This window comes from Ovis aries, chromosome 13 (genome assembly GCF_016772045.2).
Source record: "Ovis aries strain OAR_USU_Benz2616 breed Rambouillet chromosome 13, ARS-UI_Ramb_v3.0, whole genome shotgun sequence".
Taxonomy (NCBI): domain Eukaryota; kingdom Metazoa; phylum Chordata; class Mammalia; order Artiodactyla; family Bovidae; genus Ovis; species Ovis aries.
Window position 1 is genome coordinate 7,027,933 of NC_056066.1, and position 21,163 is coordinate 7,049,095.

Genomic DNA, 21,163 nt, shown 5'->3' on the forward strand with positions numbered 1-21,163 from the left:
ATGCTCATCAGCTGGTAAAGGGATGAACAAATTGTGATATACCAATACAATGAAATTCTGTTCAGCAATAAAAGGAACAAATTCCTTTTATTATTAGTAGTAGTAGTTATTACTATTATTCCTTTATACAGCCAACAATATGGAGGAATCTCAAAAGCATTAAACTAAATGAAAGAAGCCACTCACAAAAGGCTACCTAATATATGATTCTATTTATACCAAATCCTAGAAAAGGCCAAACTGGGATTAAAAGGAGAGATAGTAATTGCCAGGGGTAATTGCCACTGACAGGAGGGGAATCCACTGTAGATAAACATTATGAGAAAACTTCACGGGCAATGAAGATGTTTTATGTCAAGACTGTATTGGTAGTTACACTGGTAGCTACTTTTGTCAAAACTCATCAAACTGTACACTTAAAAAATTGGTGAGTTTTGTTGTATGCAAATTACAATGAAACTGACCAAAAACGTGTACCTATCATTCAGTATAAACTGATCACCCCATATACTAACCTTCCCCTTATAATGTACATGGTCATTTGCTGTTGATTTTCTGAGCTGAATCACTTTATACAACTAGAAATCATTATATCCAATCAGTAGCTAGAGATCTTTTTAAAATCCTGTTATTCCCCTATTCAGAAACCTACAATGTCCTGTCACATTTGAGAATAAAATCTGAAGTCTCACATTCCAAGATTCACAGGGACCTGCATGACCCAGGCTCTCCCCCTCTCCTCTCACTGTGCACCACACAACCACAGGACCTCCTTGCACCTCCCGGGGCACAGGAGGAACACTCGCAACTGCAGGCTTTTGCATTTTGAAACGCTGAGCTTAGTGAGGAAAAGACCCTGATGCTGGGAGGGACTGGGGGCAGGAGAAGGGGACGACAGAGGATGAGATGGCTGGATGGCATCACTGACTCGATGGACGTGAGTCTGAGTGAACTCCGGGAATTGATGATGGACAGGGAGGCCTGGCGTGCTGCGATTCATGGGGTTGCAAAGAGTCGGACACGACTGAGTGACTGAACTGAACTGAACTGATAGCAAGGGAAGAATCAACAAATAAAGACTGCATATGTGTGTGTATAGAAGCGTGTGCAGGTACCATTTGTATGCATGTATAAATAGCTGATATCCCATGTGATAAGGACTAGAAAGAAGAATAAAATGGGGTGCGGTACTTTCCCTTCAAACTCAAGAATCTGTTCCCCAACTTCTCTACATGCTTTCTCCCCTATTCCATTTATGAGACATCTTCTGAGCAGGTGAAGTCGCTCAGTCACGTCCTACTCTTTGCAACCCCATGGACTGTAGCCTATCAGGTTCCTCAGTGCATGGAATTTTCCAGGCGAGAGTACTGGACTGGGTTGCCATTTCCTTCTCCAGGGGATCTTCCCAACCCGGAGACTGAACCCAGGTCTCCAACACTGCTTTGCCGTCTGAGCCACCAGGGAAGCCATGCAAATCTGGGCAGGTAAGTCCCTGTAAATCTGGCTTAGCGTTTCCCTAACCTGACCCAACAATTTTTCCTCTGATTTTTCTTTATGGCACTTTTTACTTCTTGACGTTATACATAATTGTCTAATTCTCCCCATAGAATGGAAGCCCCGTAAATACAATAGTTTGTCTTTTTAGCTATTTTATCCCAATGTCGAAAGTAATACTTGGCACACAGTAGGTATTCAATAAATATTTGCAGAATGAATAGGAGTTAATTACAAACATAAATAAATAGAATAACTGATCACTGTGAACTATAATCCCTTAAGGAAGCTGATACTGACTCATTTTTGCAGGTTACTCTATAGAGAAATGCCACAAAAAAATGTCATAGAGTGTTAAGAATCCAACCTTTTCACAGTTGAAACAAGAGAAGTGAAATAACTTCAGGAAATAGAATTTCACCTCCTAAAAGATAACATTTAAAAGCAAAATAGTTTTCAAACTTACTTCTAACTTTCAAAGGAGACAAAGCTATAAAAAGCAAGATCCCTCTGACTGCTTAACCCAGAAGAGAGAGGACGAGAAGGCCAAGAGGCAAGTCAGGAGCTACACCCCACCATGACATGGAAACCCTTTCTGAGTAATGAAATTTGGAAACACCAAGCCAAGGCAAAGATCTGCAAAGCATTACTCTTTCACTATAAACCACAACCTGTATTACCCATTTAATGTCCTTTGCTGAAAGCATAAAATAAGAACTGTTTGCAAGACTATGGGGTACACTCTACCTCTGGGGATCTATTATAAGACCTCTATTAACAGTTCTCACAGATGCAAACAATTTAGTTTTCAAATGCTGTACAAAAACTAGACTGGAACATCATAAAATAATTTTTATATAAAATGATTTATGTTTGTCCAATCTCCAATCTTCCTTTAAGGAGAAGTTAGACATTTACAGGAAATTACTAATATGTTAGTATTCATACCCTGTAATCCAAGGGCAAATTCAACAGCAGAATGAAACTATATGATAATACACTGTCTTATTCAAAATTAAGTTATGCTAAGACATCAATATCATTTTTATTACAACCTTCATTAGTAAACAGGTAGCATTATTAGTCTAATGCTGATGAGAATGAGAAAAAAGATGAAACAGCTTTTTAAACAAACTATTTCTTGAATCTTTTTTAAATCAAATAGTAAAAGCAGGATGTCTACTGTGTTATTACAGTGTTTTTCAAACTAACACTAGTAAAATTTGTACAATAAGCCTACCCTACCTGACACTATCCTAAAAATTACAAATTCCTTGGTATTTCATCATCAGTTCTCATTATTTACAGAATGAATGGAAGCCAATGAAAAATGTATTACAAAAAAATCATTTGGGGATATTTTTATTAAGCAGCCAATTAAGCTCAAATTTTCAAGACTGATTGTTGAAAGATTTCCAATTTGGATTCCTCTGTGGTGGTATAGGCTAAGATTCATTCATTCATCCAACAAATATTTATTGTTCCTTTATGTGCCAGGCAAATCTTGCTGTAAAGAATCAGCTCTGTTATATAGCTCAGGCTTTGCAGGCCACACAGACAACTCTACGACTACTCAACTCTGCCTCTAGAGCATGAAAAGCAGCCAGAGAAAATATACAAACGAATGAACTTGGCTGTGTTCCAGTAAAACTTCATTATAAACACTGAAATTTGAATTTCATATAATTTTCTGGTGTCAGGAAATATTATTCTTCTTCTGACTTCATTTCAACCATTAAAAAAGAAAAAAAAAAAACATTCTCAGTTTTCAGACCATTCAAAAACAGGCAACAGTCCAGATTTGGCTTTCAGGTCATGGTTTATTAATCCTTGCCCTAACCCACGGTGATACGGCAGTGAGTATAACAGAAAAATATCCTTGCCCAGATGGAACCGCATTCTAGCTGAGACAGACAATAAGAAACGAAATAAATTAGATGGCATATGAGCAGTAAACACAATGAAGAAAAACAAAACAGGACAGGAGATAGGAAATACTTGGTGGAGCAATTACAGTTTATTTTTCAAGTGTTCATTTTGATGTAATTTCAGACTGACAAACCAGCAACAGCAGTACAGTATCAAGAATATATGAAAAACTCCTATAATTTTCAATAACATTAACCAAAAAACAACCAAATTATAAAATGTGCACAGGATTTAAACAGACTTCAATAGACATTTATATGAAGATATACAAATGGTCGGCAAGTACATAAAAAGATGTTCAACATCATTATTCATAGAGAAAAAAAATGATAATCACTATGAGGTACCACTTTGTACCCATGAGGATTGTTATACTCACAAAAACAAAAACTACAGTACATTTGCTGTGGGCAGTGTAAAATGGTTCCGCTGTCATGGAAACAGTTTGGTGACTTCACAAAAAGCTAAATACAGAATTACCATATGACTCGATAACTTGAAAAACACATACTTGTATGGGAATGTTCACAGTAACACTGTTCACTATTCACAGCCAACACCTTTTACAGCAGAAGAGTGGAAACCAATCAAATGTCCATATATGGATGAATGAATAAACAAATCGCGGTATATGCATGAACAGTGTTGAGTAATACTGCACGAAGATGAATGGCATGCTGATATGATGCATGCCATGATGTGGAAGAACCTTGAAAACATTATGCCAAGTGAAAGAAGATCCAAAGAGTCCCACATTGTACGACTCCATTTACATGAAATATCCAAAACAGGGAAATCCAGAGAATTAATGGAGATTGGTGGTTGCCACAGGATGGGGAGGAGGGAATACAGAGCAACTGTTTAATGGGTACAAAATTCCCTTTGGGGAGACAAAAATATTTCGAAACAAGACAGACGTGGTGGTAGCACAACATTATGAATGTTTTAATGCCACTGAATTATTTACTTTGAAATGACTAATTTTGTGTTCTATGAATTTCACCTCAATTAAACAAAAAAGCAGACACAACAGGGTACTTACTGCATGATTCCATTTCAGAAAAGGTTTTACCCTACAGTTCTCCATGAGAGAGCAGACAGATAGAAAACCACAATCACAAAAATCTAACCAATCTAATCACATGGACCACAGCCTTCCTTAACTCAATGAAACTGTGAGCAGTGCCATGTAGGGCCACCCAAGACGGGTGGGTCATGGTGGAGAGGTCTGACAAAATGTGGTCCACTGGAGAAGGGAATGGCAAACCACTTCAGTATTCTTCCCTTGAGAACCCCATGAACAGCATGAAAAGGCAAAATAATAGGATAATGAAAGAGGAACTCCCCAGGTCAGTAGGTGCCCAATATGCTACTGGAGATCAGTGAAGAAATAACTCCAGAAAGAATGAAGAGATGGAGCCAAAGCAAAAACACACTCCATTGTGAATGTGACTGGTGATGGAAGCAAGGTCCAATGATATAAAGAGCAATATTGCATAGGAACCTGGGATGTTAGGTCCATGAATCAAGGCAAAGTGGAAGTGGTCAAACAGGAGATGGCAAGAGTGAATATTGACATTTTAGTAATCAGTGAACTAAAATGAACTGGAATGGGTGAATTTAACACAGCTGACCATTTTATTTACTACTGTGGGCAAGAATCCCTTAGAAGAAATGGAGTAGCCATCATAGTCAACAAAAGGTTCAAAATGCAGCACTTGTATGCAATCTCAAAAACGACAGAATGATCTCTGTTCGTTTCCAAAGGCAAACCATTCAATATCATGGTAATCCAAATATATGCCCCAACCAGTAATGCTGAAGAAGCTGAAGTTGAATGGTTCTATGAAGACCTACAAGACCTTTTACAACTAACACCCAAAAAAGATGTCCTTTTCATTATAGGGGACTGGAATGCAAAAGTAGGAAGTCAAGAAACACCTGGAGTAACAGGCAAATTTGGCCTTGGAGTACGGAATGAAGCAGGGCAAAGGCTAATAGAGGTTTGCCAAGAGAATGCACTGGTCATAGCAAATACCCTCTTCCAACAACACAAGAGAAGACTCTACACATGGACATCACCGGATGGTCAACCAGATGGTCATCACCAGATGGTCAACCCATCACCAGAAATCAGATTGATTAAATTCTTTGCAGCCAAAGATGGAGAAGCTCTATACAGTCAGCAAAAACAAGACTGGGAGCTGACTGTGGCTCAGATCATGAACTCCTTATTATAAAATACAGATTTAAACTGAAGAAAGTAGGGAAAACCATCAGACCATTCCAATATGACCTAAATCAAATCCCTTAAGATTATAAAGTGGAAGTGAGAAATAGATTTAAGGGATTGGATCTGAAAGACAGAGTGCCTGATAAACTATGGATGGAGGTTCACGACATTGTACAGGAGACAGGGATCAAGACCATCCCCAAGAAAAAGATATGCAAAAAAGCAAAATGGCTATCTGGGGAGGCCTTACAAATAGCTGTGAAAAGGAGAGAAGCGAAGCACATAGGAGAAAAGGAAAGATATACCAAACTGAATGCAGAGTTCTAAAGAATAGCAAGGAGAGATAAGAAAGCTTTCCCCAGTGATCAATGCAAAGAAATAGAGGAAAACAACAGAAAGGCAAAGACTAGAGATCTCTTCAAGAAAATCAAAGATACCAAAGGAACTCATGCAAAGATGGGCTCGATAAAGGACAGAAATGGTATGGACCTAACAGAAGCAGAAGAAGAGGTGGCAAGAATATACAGAAGAACTCTACAAAAAAGATTTTCACAACCCAGATAATCATGATTGGGTGATCACTCACCTAGAGCCAGACATCCTGGAATGTGAAGTCAAGCGGGCCTTAGGAAGTATCACTATGAACAGTTAGTAGAAGTGATGGAATTCCAGTTGCTGCCAAGTCATGTCCAACTCTGTGTGACCCCATAGAGAGCAGCCCACCAGGCTCCTCTGTCCCCGGGATTCTCCAGGCAAGAATACTGGAATGGGTTGCCATTCCTTCTCCCAGGAATTCCAGTTGAGCTATTTCAAATTCTAAAAGATGATGTTGTGAAAGTGCTGCACTCAATATGTCAGCAAATTTGGAAAACTCAGCAGTGGCCACAGGACTGAAAAGGGTCAGTTTTCGTTCCAATCCCAAAGAAAGGCAATGCCAAAGAATGCTCAAACTACCACACAATTGCACTCATCTCACATGCTAGTAAAGTAACACTCAAAATTCCCCAAGTCAGACTTCAACAGTACATGAATCGTGAACTTCCAGACGTTCAAGCTGATTTTAGAAAAGGCAGAGGAACCAGAGATCAAGTTGCCAACATCCACTGGATCATGGAAAAAGCAAGAGAGTTCCAGAAAAACATCTATTTCTGCTTTATTGACTATGCCAAAGCCTTTGACTGTGTGGATCACAAGAAACTGGAAAATTCTGAAAGAGATAGGAATAGCAGACCACCTGACCTGCCTCTTGAGAAACCTATATGCAAGTCAGGAACCAACAGTTAGAACTGGATATGGAACAACAGACTGGTTCCAAATAGGAAAAGGAGTACGTCAAGGCTGTATATTGTCACTCTGCTTATTTAACTTCTATGCAGAGAACATCATGAGAAACGCGGGGCTGGAAGAAGCACAAGCTGGAATCAAGATTGCCGGGAGAAATATCCATAACCTCAGATATGCAGATGACACCTCCCTTATGGCAGAAAGTGAAGAGGAACTAAAGGCCTCTTCTTGACAGTGAAAGAGGAGAGTGAAAAAGTTGGCCTAAAGTTCAACATTCAGAAAACTAAGATCATAGCATCTGGTCCCATCACTTCATGGTAAATAGAGGGGGAAACAATGGAAACGATGGCAGACTTTATTTTGGGGCTCCAAAATCACTGCAGATGGTGTTTGCAGCCATGAAATTAAGAAACGCTTACTCCTTGGAAGGAAAGTTATGACCAACCTAGATAGCATATTCAAAAGCAGAGACATGACTTTGCCAACAAAGGTCCATCTAGTCAAGGCTATGGTTTTTCCAGTAGTCATGTATGGATGCGAGAATTGGACTATAAAGAAACCTGAGCACTGAAGAATTGATGTTTTTGAACAGTGGTGTTGCAGAAGACTCTTGAGAGTCTCTTGGACTCCAAGGAGATCCATCCAGTCCATCCTAAAGGAGATTAGTCCTGAATATTCACTGGAAGGACTGAGGCTGAAGCTGAAACTCCAATACTTTGGCCACCTCATGTGAAGAGCTGACTCATTGGAAAAGACCCTGATCCTGGGAAGGATCGGGAGCAGGAGGAGAAGGGGACGACAGAGGATGAGACGGCTGGATGGCATCACCAACTTGATGGACATCGGTTTGGGTGGACTCCGGGAGTTGGTGATGGACAGGGAGGCCTGGCGCGCTACAATTCATGGGGTCGCAAAGAGTCAGACATAACTGAGCGATTGAACTGAACTGACTGGAAGGGGCAGAAGGGGCTCTCTGAAGGGCTGCAAATGTGGTTCTTGACCTGGGTGCTGGTTCCCTCTGAAAATTCAAGGAGCTGCTCCTGTACCATAAATATGTATGCTTTTCTATACGTACACTACAGTGCAATGTCTTAAAATAAAAGATTAAGAGCAGCTTTTCTAGAAGCAGTCATCACTGTAGGCGGAGCTCCAAGGGCTCTCTCCATGTTGTTTCTTACAGCTGCATGTGAACCTACAACTATTTCAAGAGTAATTTTTTTGTTTAATTCAGAAAAATGAACATTTCCAGAGTTCTATCCCCAAAGATTCTGACTTAGGTCATGTAAGGCGAAGGGAGAAACTGCTCTTTTTTTTAACAAGCTACCTCAAGTGAATGCGATCCAGTCAGAGCATGGCCCTCACCTTGAGAAACTCTCACCTGGATGAACTGCTTATCTTCACTTTCTCCTTGAACCCCACATTGAAGAGGTTTGTAAAGGTATCTATGAGCAACAGAACAGAGAACGTGGAGAGAAAGAAAGTAAAACTGAATCGTGAGAGGCTACAAGAGCTAACCACTCTGGGAAGCGGGATTCAACCTCTACTGGAGAGAAATGAAATGAATCAGGAAAAGATTAATAAAATGTGACTGAGTCCCTGATAAAAAGGATGTACAAAGGCTTCTGGGTAATCATCACAGATGCAACCACAAATATTATGCACAAACTAGTGATTTATCTGAGTGTGCTTTCCATCCAGAAGTAGTGGAATCAAGATTGGAAGCTAATTATCTTTTAGGTTCAGAATTGGGTGTAATATGCTTGCACTTATGGTCACTTCTGGTACATTCTTCACTACGAACACTGAAAATAATATTTTACTTCAGGGACTAGAAATAAATGAAGGATTTATCCAGGTCACAGAGTATTTTTACCTGCTTCAGCTCCAGCTCAAAGTCTTTGGAGTGATGTATTAATACTTTGGTTCTGGTTCAAACTGCTTCTATGGGAAATTTTTTGAAAAGTCTTTAGCTTGAAGTTCATTTTCAAAGTAATAAGTTAATACCTTAGTCCAATTCCAATTTTAAAAAATCAAATCAAAGCTCATTCCAGTCTTATTGTTGGTAGAAATCCCTGTTGTAACAATTTGCAACCTGGAGCAAAAAACTTAGGCCAATTAAACCATCAGTTCATTTCCTCAGGCCTTCCAACAAGACAAAAGTTGGCATATCTGTCCAGGCCTTATTTTCAGCTGTACCTTGAGCTGAAATATAGTCTTAGTTACACAGCTTCCTATACTGAAAAAGGGGCAGCTGTCACTCTGCTTTGGTAGACTGCAACCCTGAAAGAATACATGTCCTATGAGACCAGATCTCATTTTTCTTTCAAAAGAAATCAGAAATCCAGATTTTTATGAGTCTCCCGATTTTAAATGTTTGCAACAAATTCCAGTTTTTAAGAACTAGTCTATGGAACAATCAAGATACATCTGTAAACCATCTCTTCTGGACCCTCACTTTGTAAAGGTTAATAAGGCCTCATGCTTCTCCAGATGCAAATTCAAAGTCTTCAGTTTTGCCCACAATAGAGATTTCAGGCAAAGCAGCTCTTTGACACAAATGCCAGTCCCGACAACAAATCATGATTTCATTCCCATGCCTCATTGGATATTGAAAATACTGAATATATGTACTTCTTGCTACTTACAAATGATAAACACAGTAGTTGTTGTTCAGTCGCTCAGTCGCATGCAACTCTTTGCGACCCCATGGACTGCAGCACGCCAGGCTTCCCTGTCCTTCACCATCTCCTAGTTTGTGCTCAAACTCATGTCCATTGAATCCGTGAAATACAGAAGTAGACTATTTAATCTGTGCTGCAGACTAATTACCCTGCATCAAAGTACTTTGCTAAGAGCTAGGTTAGAAGTCAGAAATGCCACGTATATTCTGATTGTGATAATTAGAATCTGTAATGCTTGTTTGCATCTCCAAAATGAGACATAAGCTTTCTACCCAGAATCCACAAGAATGATGAGATATCATAAAATTTTTCTCAAGACTATCTTGATCACCATCAGTATAGACAACTTCATCTACACCTTTACACAATGGTGAACTGTCATTGCCAAAATGATGAAAGAAAACACGGTATTCTCTTTGGAATTAGTAATTTGGAGCAAAGCAAACTAAAAAACTCCAAGTGAAAGTATTAGTCATTCAGTCATGTTCAACTCTATGCGACTCCATGAACTGTAGCCCACCAGGCTCCTCAGTTCATGGAATTCTCCAAGTAAGAATACTGGAGAGAGTTGCTATTCTCTTTTCCACGGGATCTTCCCAACACAGGGATCGAACCCAGGTCTCCTGCATTGCAGGCAGATTCTTTACCATCTGAGCCAGCAGGGAAGCCCCATAGAAATCAACAGACATATTTGCAAATTCATTTTCAGGTCACTGAAAATAAAACCCAGAAAAACCTATTTTGCTTAATGTGTTGAAAACAAAGAGATTACTCCGGTAGTGGTGTGCCTGTTCTGAGAATTACTCTCTAAAACAGGGTCATATAAGAATATTTTCATCTAAATACCAGCCATAAACAATTAAGACATGATTTACTGAGATACATGCTCTTGTTTATATTTAGGTTTTTGGCCAATTAATACTAAATACATTAATAAAGACTGGAAAGTTTAAGAATTAATGAACTCTAACCATTACATTTCAGCAGAGTTAGTCGGGAAAGCATTTTTACTAGGCCCAAACGAAGTATCTTTCATTCATTAATACAGAACCACAGGGCATACTTAGACATCAGAGGCTCAATTATCTAAAAAGAGCTCCTAGGGAAACAAAAAAACTTTCCATTTTCATTCTGTAACTGTTCCTTTACAACAGAAAGTATTCTTTCCTTTTTGGCATTCTCTCTTTTCTCTCTACCTCAGGACATATTTACAGATGGACTGGCTGCTTTACAGACATGCTAAAAGTTCGTGCTGTGGTTGATCAAAGTTGGAATGCCTGAGGAAATTACTCAACCGAGACAGCCCGGAATTGTATCTAGCCAAAGAGGTACAGTGCTCCACTTTTAACATGTGTTAAAGTAATACTTTAGCCATCTTGGATGTAAGTTAAGAGAACATTTGTTTGCATCACACTCTGTGAACAGTTGAGTCAAATATACTATGCTGAATACCCAGTTTGAGTATCTGTGACAGTTCATTTTTTTAACTACTCAATTACACACACAAAAACACATACTTTATATTTCTTTAAAAAACTAACTCACAACAGCCTATGTATCAGGAACTAAGACTTTTAAATGATCTTCTTGAAGCATCTAAGCTCTTCTAGGAAAGTCAGAATAAATGCATCAAATACTTCTTTTGTTCATCTGAGCATTTGTTGACCCGGCACACAATATTCTGTCAAAATAGAACAAGGTTTTTTCTCTAATTTATTACTAAAAGTATCTTAATAAAAAAGCACTGCCCATCTGTATTCACCTTCTTTCCATTATTAATCTGCCTAATTTGCAAATAAACAGATAACATAATTAAGCAGAAAAATTACATCACAGCAGTTTATTTTCATGGGTTTTTTAATTGCAAGCCACCAAATTCTGGTACAAAGAGTTACTTGTCAAACATAACACAAATCTCTAAAAAATATTGGCTTCAACAGACCTGCACATCTGAAATAGTTTTAAACTTTGTTTTAGTTGGAGTCTTTATGATGTCCAGGAAGAGGTTAGCACACCCGGTACCTGAAATTGTCTTTTCCACTTGAGCTACAATAGAAAAGACAAACGAAGCTGTTTCTCTGGTAAAGCCAACTTCGGCATCTCCTTATACTTCCCTATAACCTAAACAACAATACCTTTCAACCATGTTGATGATAATGTGAAAATATCGCTCAAAAAGAACCTAACAGACCACAAAATTATAATAATGTAAACCATCCTTCTGTCAAATGTGAAGTGAGGACATGGCAGACTGGAGGGGCGAGGAAGCACCACTAACTTGTAAGTAGGAACTGATAACTATGCTTTTAATTTAAAAGATGTCCAGCCCACTAGGAAATGTTAACATCTGCACACACTTCCAAAAGAGGAAAACAAAAACAAGTTCCCCACTCGGAATTTTCTGAGAAGCCTAGTAAGTGCAGTAGTGTTGATACCCAGCATTATATGCATGTCATAAACTACCGGGAAATGTGATTACCATGCAGGATGCTGGACCCTGAGCGGGGATGACTGCCAGTAAGAACTCCCTGGCAGTCGGAATAGCCAAAGCACTGCTCTCAACTGGGATGCCTAGGACTCAGTTTTAAGCTCTTTGCTGTGCTACAATGAGGTGCAATCCTTCATTAGTTTAACAGTTAAAGTCTGCGATATATATAAAAATTAGATGGCAGCTATATACCGAGAATGAATGGGAGGAAGAAACAGAAGTAATGCTTTGTTCTGCTTTGTAGCAGGGTTTAGGACGTGATCTTGATTAGACTCCTAAAAATTATATAACAAATTTCTTTCTCATGCCTTTCCAGACTCTGAATAAAGTCTCTTTGAGAGACAGATTAAAAACTTAAAATCAAAGGCAGTTTTTCAGACTGACCTTCATGATTATCAGCCTGTGACTTTGCTGAACACAGAAAAACCTTCTTAAGCCTAGCCCTTCACTACCAAAAGCAAAAAACAATAGATGTTAAATAATAAAATTGATGTCCCCAAATCATACAGATCCAAACACACACACATACCACACACGCACATCACACACACATACAAAATGATTCAATAATCACAGTACTATAAATGCAAGGGCCAATGAATCTAATATCTCTATTAATTTAAAGGAAGATATTTTATACTCAACCCAAAAGTCTAAATTGCTGCTCATAACCAAAACACAAATGATCACCAATTCCATCATATTACCAAATGTAGCTTTTAGTAGTTCAAAACTGAATTCTAAAATGTAGCATATTCTTAGAGAGTAATAACTCCCAGAGGAAAACAAGGACTTATATATGAAGCTACAAGCTCCTTGACAGTGAAGTCGCTCAGTCATGTCCGACTCTTTGCGACCCCATAGACTGTAGCCTATGGGGCTCCTCTGTCCATGGGATTTTCCAGGCAATAGTACTGGATTGGGTTGCCATTTCCTTCTCCAGGGGAGCTTCCCAACCCAGGGCTCAAACCTGAGTCTCCTGCATTGTAGACAGACGCTTTACCATCTGAGCCACCAGGGAAGTCCACAAGCTCCTTAGACACTGCTAAATCTGGTCTTGGACCGTATTTTCTACCACATTCAGTCAAGATGAATTCATGTGATAAGGTGCACACAGCTCATCAAGAAATGGCTAGAAAAAGGTGAAACTGTTTTCATGTTCCCATCAGTAAAAAGCTCTGTAACACAACAAGCACTGTACTTAAAAGTTTTGACTCAGTCGAAATACACAGTTTTGATGCTGTATAAAAATTAACCTGGAATGTAATCATTGATTCAGTTTTCTTTTTTATTCTGAAAAAATTAAAAGAAGAAAAAAAAATCACTGCTTTTCCTTAATTAAGCAGATACTTTGTGCTAAAGAGCACATTTAATGTCTAGGGTCTTAGAAAAAGAACAGATGCGCCTAATGTGTAAACACAAACAGTAAGTTACAAGTTGCCCCTTACTACTAAAGGCAAGAATCAGCATCGATACTCAAAAAAAGTGTTTTAGAAAGAGCGTAACTTACTTTTACTGTCCCAGGCTAACTGGGCTGTGTCTGGTGCTTCTTTGTCTGCACTTGGCCACCCACAGCCTGTCTTCTAATTAAATCAATGCTCTAGCAGCAGAACAAGCAAACAAGTTGCCTCCCATCTGTGTACAGCTCTTCAGGACACATATGCCTTGGTCAGAAGGTGGAAATTCTTGGGAGAGGTGATTTTCTCTGCCTCTTCACAAGAAGAACATGGACACTTGGCTGGATGCAACTCCATGAAGTGTAACTGTGTGTGTACACCTCAAAAAATAAAACAAAAAATGCAGAGAAACATAAAGACTCTATAATCAGATGGAATACACAGAAATACTGAAGCACCCCTGGAAATACTGCTAAACAGACAGCAAAGTAGAGTCTTTGACGAAATAATCAATGATAACCAAGTTGAAAAAAAATAAAGGTACAAAGAGCATCTGAAGTCAAAATCCAAGTTTCACGCAATGAAAACATTTGAAGTACTACAAAGCAGGAACGGCAAAACTCCTTGCTTCACATACATAAAAACAGGACCTCCCCCACTCCTCACTACAGACAATAAAATACATGGCCAATGGAAGAGAAAAATGAGACTTTCGGGAGTTGTGGGTCTAAAATTGGAGTCCTCAGTCACACAGTTGAGGGCATTTGTTGTATCTGTGAGCTAGATGCATGGAGCTATCTGTCCAGTGTGTTCAGCCCCATAGGGGAGTGAGGGGGGGCAGGAAGCAAGGAACTACTGAAATCCTCAGCTCCCTTCTGCTTATGAGAAGATCATTTCTTCAAAACAAAAAATGTGCAGAAGAACAGAGATGCTCACTTATTTTAAATAACTGTTGACCTCAAAAATAAACACTAATGACAGTAAAGCAGCTATGTTTTTGCAACAAAGACTAAATACCGAAGTGGGATAGGGAGCAGGTGTGGTTAGGCTTCTAACCATAAAGAAACCCTAAAAGTGAATTTGCTACAGGCTTGGTGAGAGAAAGGGGGTTATATCAGACCTTCCCAGTATTCCCTCCCATCCAAGATACGCCCGTGCGCCAGCAGCAAGCCACACCATCTTCATGACCACGAAGCAGCCCAAAGACTCACAGGCCTTTGGGGCTCTCTCTCCCTTTGAAGCACACACACAATTCCAGCTAGAAGAATAAGGCCAAAGGAAGGACGTATGGCCTAATCCTATAGCTGCACAGAGCCTTGGGCTGTGGTCCACCAACCACAGGGAGGACATTCTGGAGATCCTTGCTTTTTAGGCATGCATGCAGAGCTGGCTCTACGGCTCAGGATGTAGAGGTCAGATAAATGCATAAAGCATTATATATACTCATATAAATGTACAATAATGCAAACATCTCCTTTTTTTCCTTCGCACCCCAAACTACCAGCCGTCTGGATAAGAAGTTACTTCTATAAAGGATTTACCAAGATTTACAAGCAAGTACTACATTGGATTATATAGAGATCCAAAGACAAAGGTCCATTTTTAGCAGACAGCTGTGAGCAATATAATCTGCTCTTTAAATGCTAAAGGATCTGGACAATCAACAAGCTTCGACCATGAAGTATCATCTCCTCTGACCATACGAAGACACAAAGAATGAATCAACTCAACAAAAGATGGCAAGGTCCAATAATCTAAGTTCAGCAAAACATTTTTAACATGGAGGCCTGTACAATTTACCTTTCACCATATGAAATTCAAAGGCTATACTTATCACTATTGTTAATACTTAGTATTCTGCTTACCAAAATAATCAGTTTTCAAAACAAATTAACCAAAATCTCTCAAAGGATACACCCAGCCAGCCAGATTCATTAGTTTCCTCACAAGACGACAAGTAACCTCTCATCAGTTTGCCAAGTCATATTTCACCTATTATTCCTTATCAGAACTTTTTAAACCTCATCTTAATACTTTCAAAAGAAATTTTTTGATGTGCAAAGAGCGCTTCAGTAAGCATTTTATGAGCTCATTTTCTATCAGAATCTATGAAACACTCTTTACTTAAGCAGAGGCATCATGACTCACCCAGATCTAAATCCAATTTTCTCACAGAAAAAATTCGTATCAGAAGCTGTACATGTGAAATGTACAAATTATGTACAAACTATGGTCTAAAATTTAAAATCCACTGTCACTATCCAAACCAAAACTATTTCAAAAGCAGGCATGAAAGCAACTGTCTTCCAAATGCACAGCCCAGACATGACAATCAAGTTGCTGCACAAATTTATCTTCTCTGCTGGGAGGGAAATCAGAAGTGTACTACCCAATGGGTAGGAGTCACTTTCCCATCAGTTACAAAAAGAATCTCTAAAAAACAATGAATAATGAAACAATGGGACCAAATCACTTTAACAATAAGTTATTAAAATATGATCTATAAAACTGACCTTTCCATTTTCTTCACCACATTGTGAAAACAAGCAAATGCACACTGTCATCCACATCTCATCTTCACCCTCACACTACAGAACACCTCTCATACGAGTGGCCACCTTCCCTCCCAAAACCCAGAAGGGAGAAGCTAGTCAGTTTCATAGGCAGGAACTTACACACTCACCATCCCAGCCCTCTGGTGCTTTGCAGTTGTCTGTCTTGGTGGGTGAGAAAAATGAAACCACACAAGGGAATAAGATTCTAAGAAAAGCTCAAAAATGATTTGTTGAGGTGGCCTGTATAAATTATAAAGGTCACCAAAACCCAACGTTTTTTATTATAAATTTTATTTCACATTCTCCCTTTCCCCTCTGCGGCATCAGGTTGAGGTCAATGTACTTTTCACTATTAAGGTAAGTGCAAATTTTCATATTTTTCAAAATACAAGGCAAGACATCCCTTCTGGCCAATAAGGACCATTAAACCCATTAAACCATTTCAATCCACAGTTAGCAAAGCCCTCAAGGAACTCAAACCCAGTGTAGCCACCTGCCTAAGTAATAATGTAAAAAGCAAGTTTAAAAAGTATGGTTTTCTTGAATTTAAAAAGTATATCCCAAAGTCAAAAGACAAAGGTATGATGGTTGCCCATATTTATTTGATAATTAAGACAAAACTCAGCTCTGCTAAACAGATTGACCAAAAAAGTAAGGATAAGTGGTTACTCTCAAACATAACAGTATAAGTGAGATTCTGGAACTTTTCAGTTGACTGAAAGGACTTAATATTGTTACTCTCATTTTTTCTAAGTAGAGAAAATATAAGAATCCAATTTTTATATATCCTTCCACTGATTCAAACTATTAGAATATGTCTTCAGTTAAACTCTTTATTTGAAGACCACCCGGTTCAAAGATGACGAATCACAATTATGCAAGCTGACAGCAATGGTAGGAGGCCGTATATACATGACTTCCAGCATAATCCTTAAGATTCGGGAAAATTCTTCCAGTTAGTGAAGCCTTAACCTTTAAACTACTAACATATATTTCAATCAAAGATTCCACATAAAAAAGAATTTTTAAAGATAAGTCACTGAAATTCTTCCCCAAACTTAATAATTACAGGGAGGAAAATACACTAAATTCATTCAGGCCACGGTCCAATCAAAATAATAGAACACATTTATTTTTTAAAAAACCTTCATATCCACACTCTTAAAAACCACAGGTCATCATTCAAAACTATAAAGTTTGTTCACATGTAACTCATTCCAAAATGTATTTTAAATCATTTTTAAGTATACATAAGTAAACTCTTTTAAAGTAGGATTGATTCATCATGGGGAAAAAAATGTAACGAAATAGTCAGCATAAGTAGGACTTGAGAAAATTAAAGTTATTCTAAGATGAAAAGAAAAAGGAAAACTTAATTTTACTCAGTTTTGTATTCATAGTTGCCCTTAAGGTATACACCCAGCTATGCATTAATCTCTCCCCAGACCCACACTGGCTCCATGTACCTGCAACCTCAGGACATTGTCTTCTACACAAAGAAGTCATTTGCAATTAATAATTGAATAAAGTTAGATGAAGCTTTCTTTGTGTATGTGTTTTGAGTAAAGGTAAGTTTGGTGGTAACCACATCAACCTTCTTCCTGGCATCACTTTTCCCCTTTTATCCACAACATATAATTAACTTTCCACAAATATTCACTTCACATATATCCTCACAATAGTCATCATTGATAACAGTTATGAGTAGCTTACCACATGCCTCATACTGTTCTATGTGATTATCATACACTAAGTCAGTTAACCTTCAGAACTCTGTAAAGTAGAAATTGTCATCCTCATATCATAAATGTGTAAACTGAGCCAAGGAGAGGCTAGGAGGTACCCAGCGCTTTGTGGCAACCAAGTGGTACAGAGCTAGTGTAGGATCAATCAGTCTCAACAGAAAGGGACCACATGCCCCCAGTCAGATGCCTCAGGCACCAAACTACATGCCCACCATCTATATTCCCCTTCCTTGACCACATACCCTAGGACCAAGCTCAAAGTGTTAGCAAGAGAGTGTACAATCCACAGAGCATGATCCAAAGCTCAACTCTGCAATGAATCAGGGAAACAAGGCTAGCACTTTTGGTAAACTCTGGGCAATCTTCACAGGTAAAAAGCAAGGCCTGGCATGTCAGAGTAGGTGCCCTGCTAGTAGGAACCTAATCTAGTCAACTGGAGACAGTCTTCTCTATCACCTCCTCCCTCAAAGTCTTTGTTTTATCTCTAAGTCTTATTTGATTCCCCTAGCAATCTTTTCAAGCAAAAAACTATTCACTCACTGCCCTCTAAACTGACTTACACTAATCTACCTTCTAAAAATTTGAGAAAAATAAGTCAGGCTTCTGAAGTCCTTAATATCTCCTGGACAAACTTATCCTCAGGGTCTACATTAAGAGAATTGAGAGACCCTCATACTGAAGTAGCAAGGATTACAGCAAACTTGAGAACCTCTTCACTGAATTCCCCAATGCCCACAGTTAACTGGAGACCAACCTAACAATCACACTGGACAAGACACACCTAACAGAGCACAGCTTCAGTATATATATATATATATATATATATATCCCACTGATACATTTGTGAGGAAACTTCTCCTTAAACTTGGGATACTTCTAGACAGTTGGAATTTTTTGTTTTCTAAACAACAGAATATATATTACTTTGAGAAGGTGTGAACTTCAGGAATTTTTCTTCTGAAAATATTAAGGAAATTCAAGTATCAAGCCACCAGTAACTTGTATTCATGAATCTCACAAAACCAGGGGAAAAATTGAAATTTAACCAACTTCTTTATATTAGTCAGAGAAGTCTCCAGTAAGACAACCTAACAAGATCACCGACTGCTTCTTCATTCTTCATTGTTAATACTGTTGGGAAACACTAGTCATGTCATTGATGGCTGACTAAACAACAGTTTCATGTCATTTAAGAATAACAAACACAAACTCACAACTACTTTAAATGAAACAAATAGAGAAAAGAAATACCTCAAGCTCCACCAGGGCTGCAGTCACTGCATCTGTTGCAAGAGCACCAGCCTGTAGCTTTTCAATTGCCTATGAAACCAAGGGGCAAGGTTATTCGCTGTAAAACCACAGCTTCTCAAACACACCCAGAAGCTTTTCAAAGGCTTAAAGAAGTGTAAGAGACATTTAGAGTTAACAAAAATTGATCACTACAGTTGCATTTCATACTTTAAGAAATAAACTACTTAGAGTAAGCAATTATTCAGGATAACTTATGATATACCTAAACACAAAGTGCAAGGAATTTAGTAAGTGAAAGGGCTTCATTCATCACAGGGCAACTCACATAGCCTAAGAAATTATATGAATTCCACTTTGAAATCTGAATTCGTATTTTATATAGACTAAGCTAATAATTACTTATTCCACCGTTACTACTCTCCCTGTGTGTGTTAAGTGGTCAGTTGTGGCCAACCGTTTGCAACCCCATCGACTGAGGCCCACCAGGCTCCCCTGTCCATGGAATTCTGCAGGCAAGAATACTGGAGTGGGTAGCCATTCCCTTCTCCACAGGAACTTCCTGACCCAGGGATCGAACCCAGGACTCCCTCATTGCAGACAGATTCTTTACTGTCTGAGCCACCAGGGAAGTCCCTGCTCCTCTCTCTACTCCAGCTATAAAAAACAGTGACTTAGTCACAGAAGCATTTCAGAATTTTTAGATGGAAGCATACTTTTGACAACAGCATTTGTGATTCTATAAGGTACTTTACATTGAGATTAAACATATAATATTATTTTGTAATATAATCTATAGAGAGTAAAGGTCACAAAATCACCTTGCTTCTTAAGTATAAATAAGACAGGCAAGAAAGAGAAGAAAAACTGATTTTTAAATGAATTATTGAAACTCCAACTTAGTCAACAAAAAGATCAAAAACTAAGAACTATTCCTCAGGAAACTTTTGAGAAGTTCATTTATTGTATACACTGAGGAGTCTGGTTACACACTCTAAATGTATTATATACAGAACTATATTCCTATAAAGGTAATCCATTTCTTTTCAGATAACAAAAAGATTTCACACTTTGAAAAATAAGATTAAAAATATAAAATAGCTCAAAGAATATTTACCTTTATTATAATTTTTTAAAAGACAATGCAATCACTGTAACAAAATATTCTCATCCATTTATGAGATTTCATTCATAAGAAAAACCTTGGATCTCTAACTAAACATAATCTTCTTTAAATGGTAATAAATATAAATGAAAAGAGTGAGGAAGACCCCTATTTACTTGATACGCAATGTCCAATTAACATTCTATTTGCATAAAAGGTAATGGAAGGTTTGCCCACAAGAGTATATAGCCAGGATCAAAATAAAAGCAAACAATATTTCTTCCGAGTCCATTCCTGCCTCCACATTTAGCATTCAACAATTTAGCAAAACCTCGAAATCCAAAGATGAGAAAAAAGCACAACTGAGTCCACAGGCAAAGCTAAACTTCAGAATGACAATGAATTTGCTACGATACAAACTACGCAATGAGAGACAAAGAAAAACATAATCTCCCTAAGAAAAACACTCATTTTAATTTTTTTATTATTTTTTTCTTCCCTTCATAGAAAGCCACATTGGCTGCCTTTGACCTGTTTGCCCTACTCCTCCTATAGAGCTGAAACCGCTGCAAAGATTAAAAGGTATATGATTATGCGCCCACAATTCCAAAAATACAGACTTTGATCTGGGAAAGGAAAGAAAAGATCTAAACATGATCTGGAGAATAAAAAACACAAAACAAAACAAAAGACTCCACAAATATGAGCAAAATTATTTTGTGGTCCAAGCCAAAGTCTGTCTTATAAATCAAACCTTAAAATTTCGAATTTCAAGGTAAAGCTGCTTTACGGTCAAAACTAAAATGTTTCAATCAGACAGAATACATTCTCTCCATACCTTCTGACAAGCTCTTTTGCACACATGCTTATATTCCTTGGCTTTGGATTCAGAATGATAACCTGCACCTGTAGTAGGGGGGGAAAAAAATCAATGGTTAACTATCATTAAGATATCAGAGACCTTGCTAACATTATATAAATAGTTCATACAAACTGATGCTTTC

General features: G+C 38.2%; 1 protein-coding gene across 6 annotated transcripts in view; it reads right to left on the reverse strand.

Annotated features, from left to right (window-relative positions):
• Nucleotides 1-21,163, reverse strand: part of TASP1 (taspase 1) — a 273,068-nt gene that overhangs the window by 227,898 nt on the left and 24,007 nt on the right. For 4 of the 6 annotated variants that reach the window (XR_006055806.1, XM_004014161.5, XM_042230422.2 and 1 more), the window contains exons 3-4: nucleotides 20,998-21,065; nucleotides 19,058-19,126 (exon numbers count right to left, since the gene is read on the reverse strand). Coding sequence is in view for 4 of the 6 variants with exons in the window: in XM_004014161.5 (XP_004014210.1) it covers nucleotides 19,058-19,126; nucleotides 20,998-21,065 (137 nt within the window). In the remaining 2 variants the exon portion in view is untranslated. Of the gene's footprint in view, nucleotides 1-13,619; nucleotides 13,887-19,057; nucleotides 19,127-20,997; nucleotides 21,066-21,163 lie in introns of all 6 variants that reach the window. The other 2 variants (XM_027976480.3, XM_042230423.1) reach the window with 2 other exon arrangements.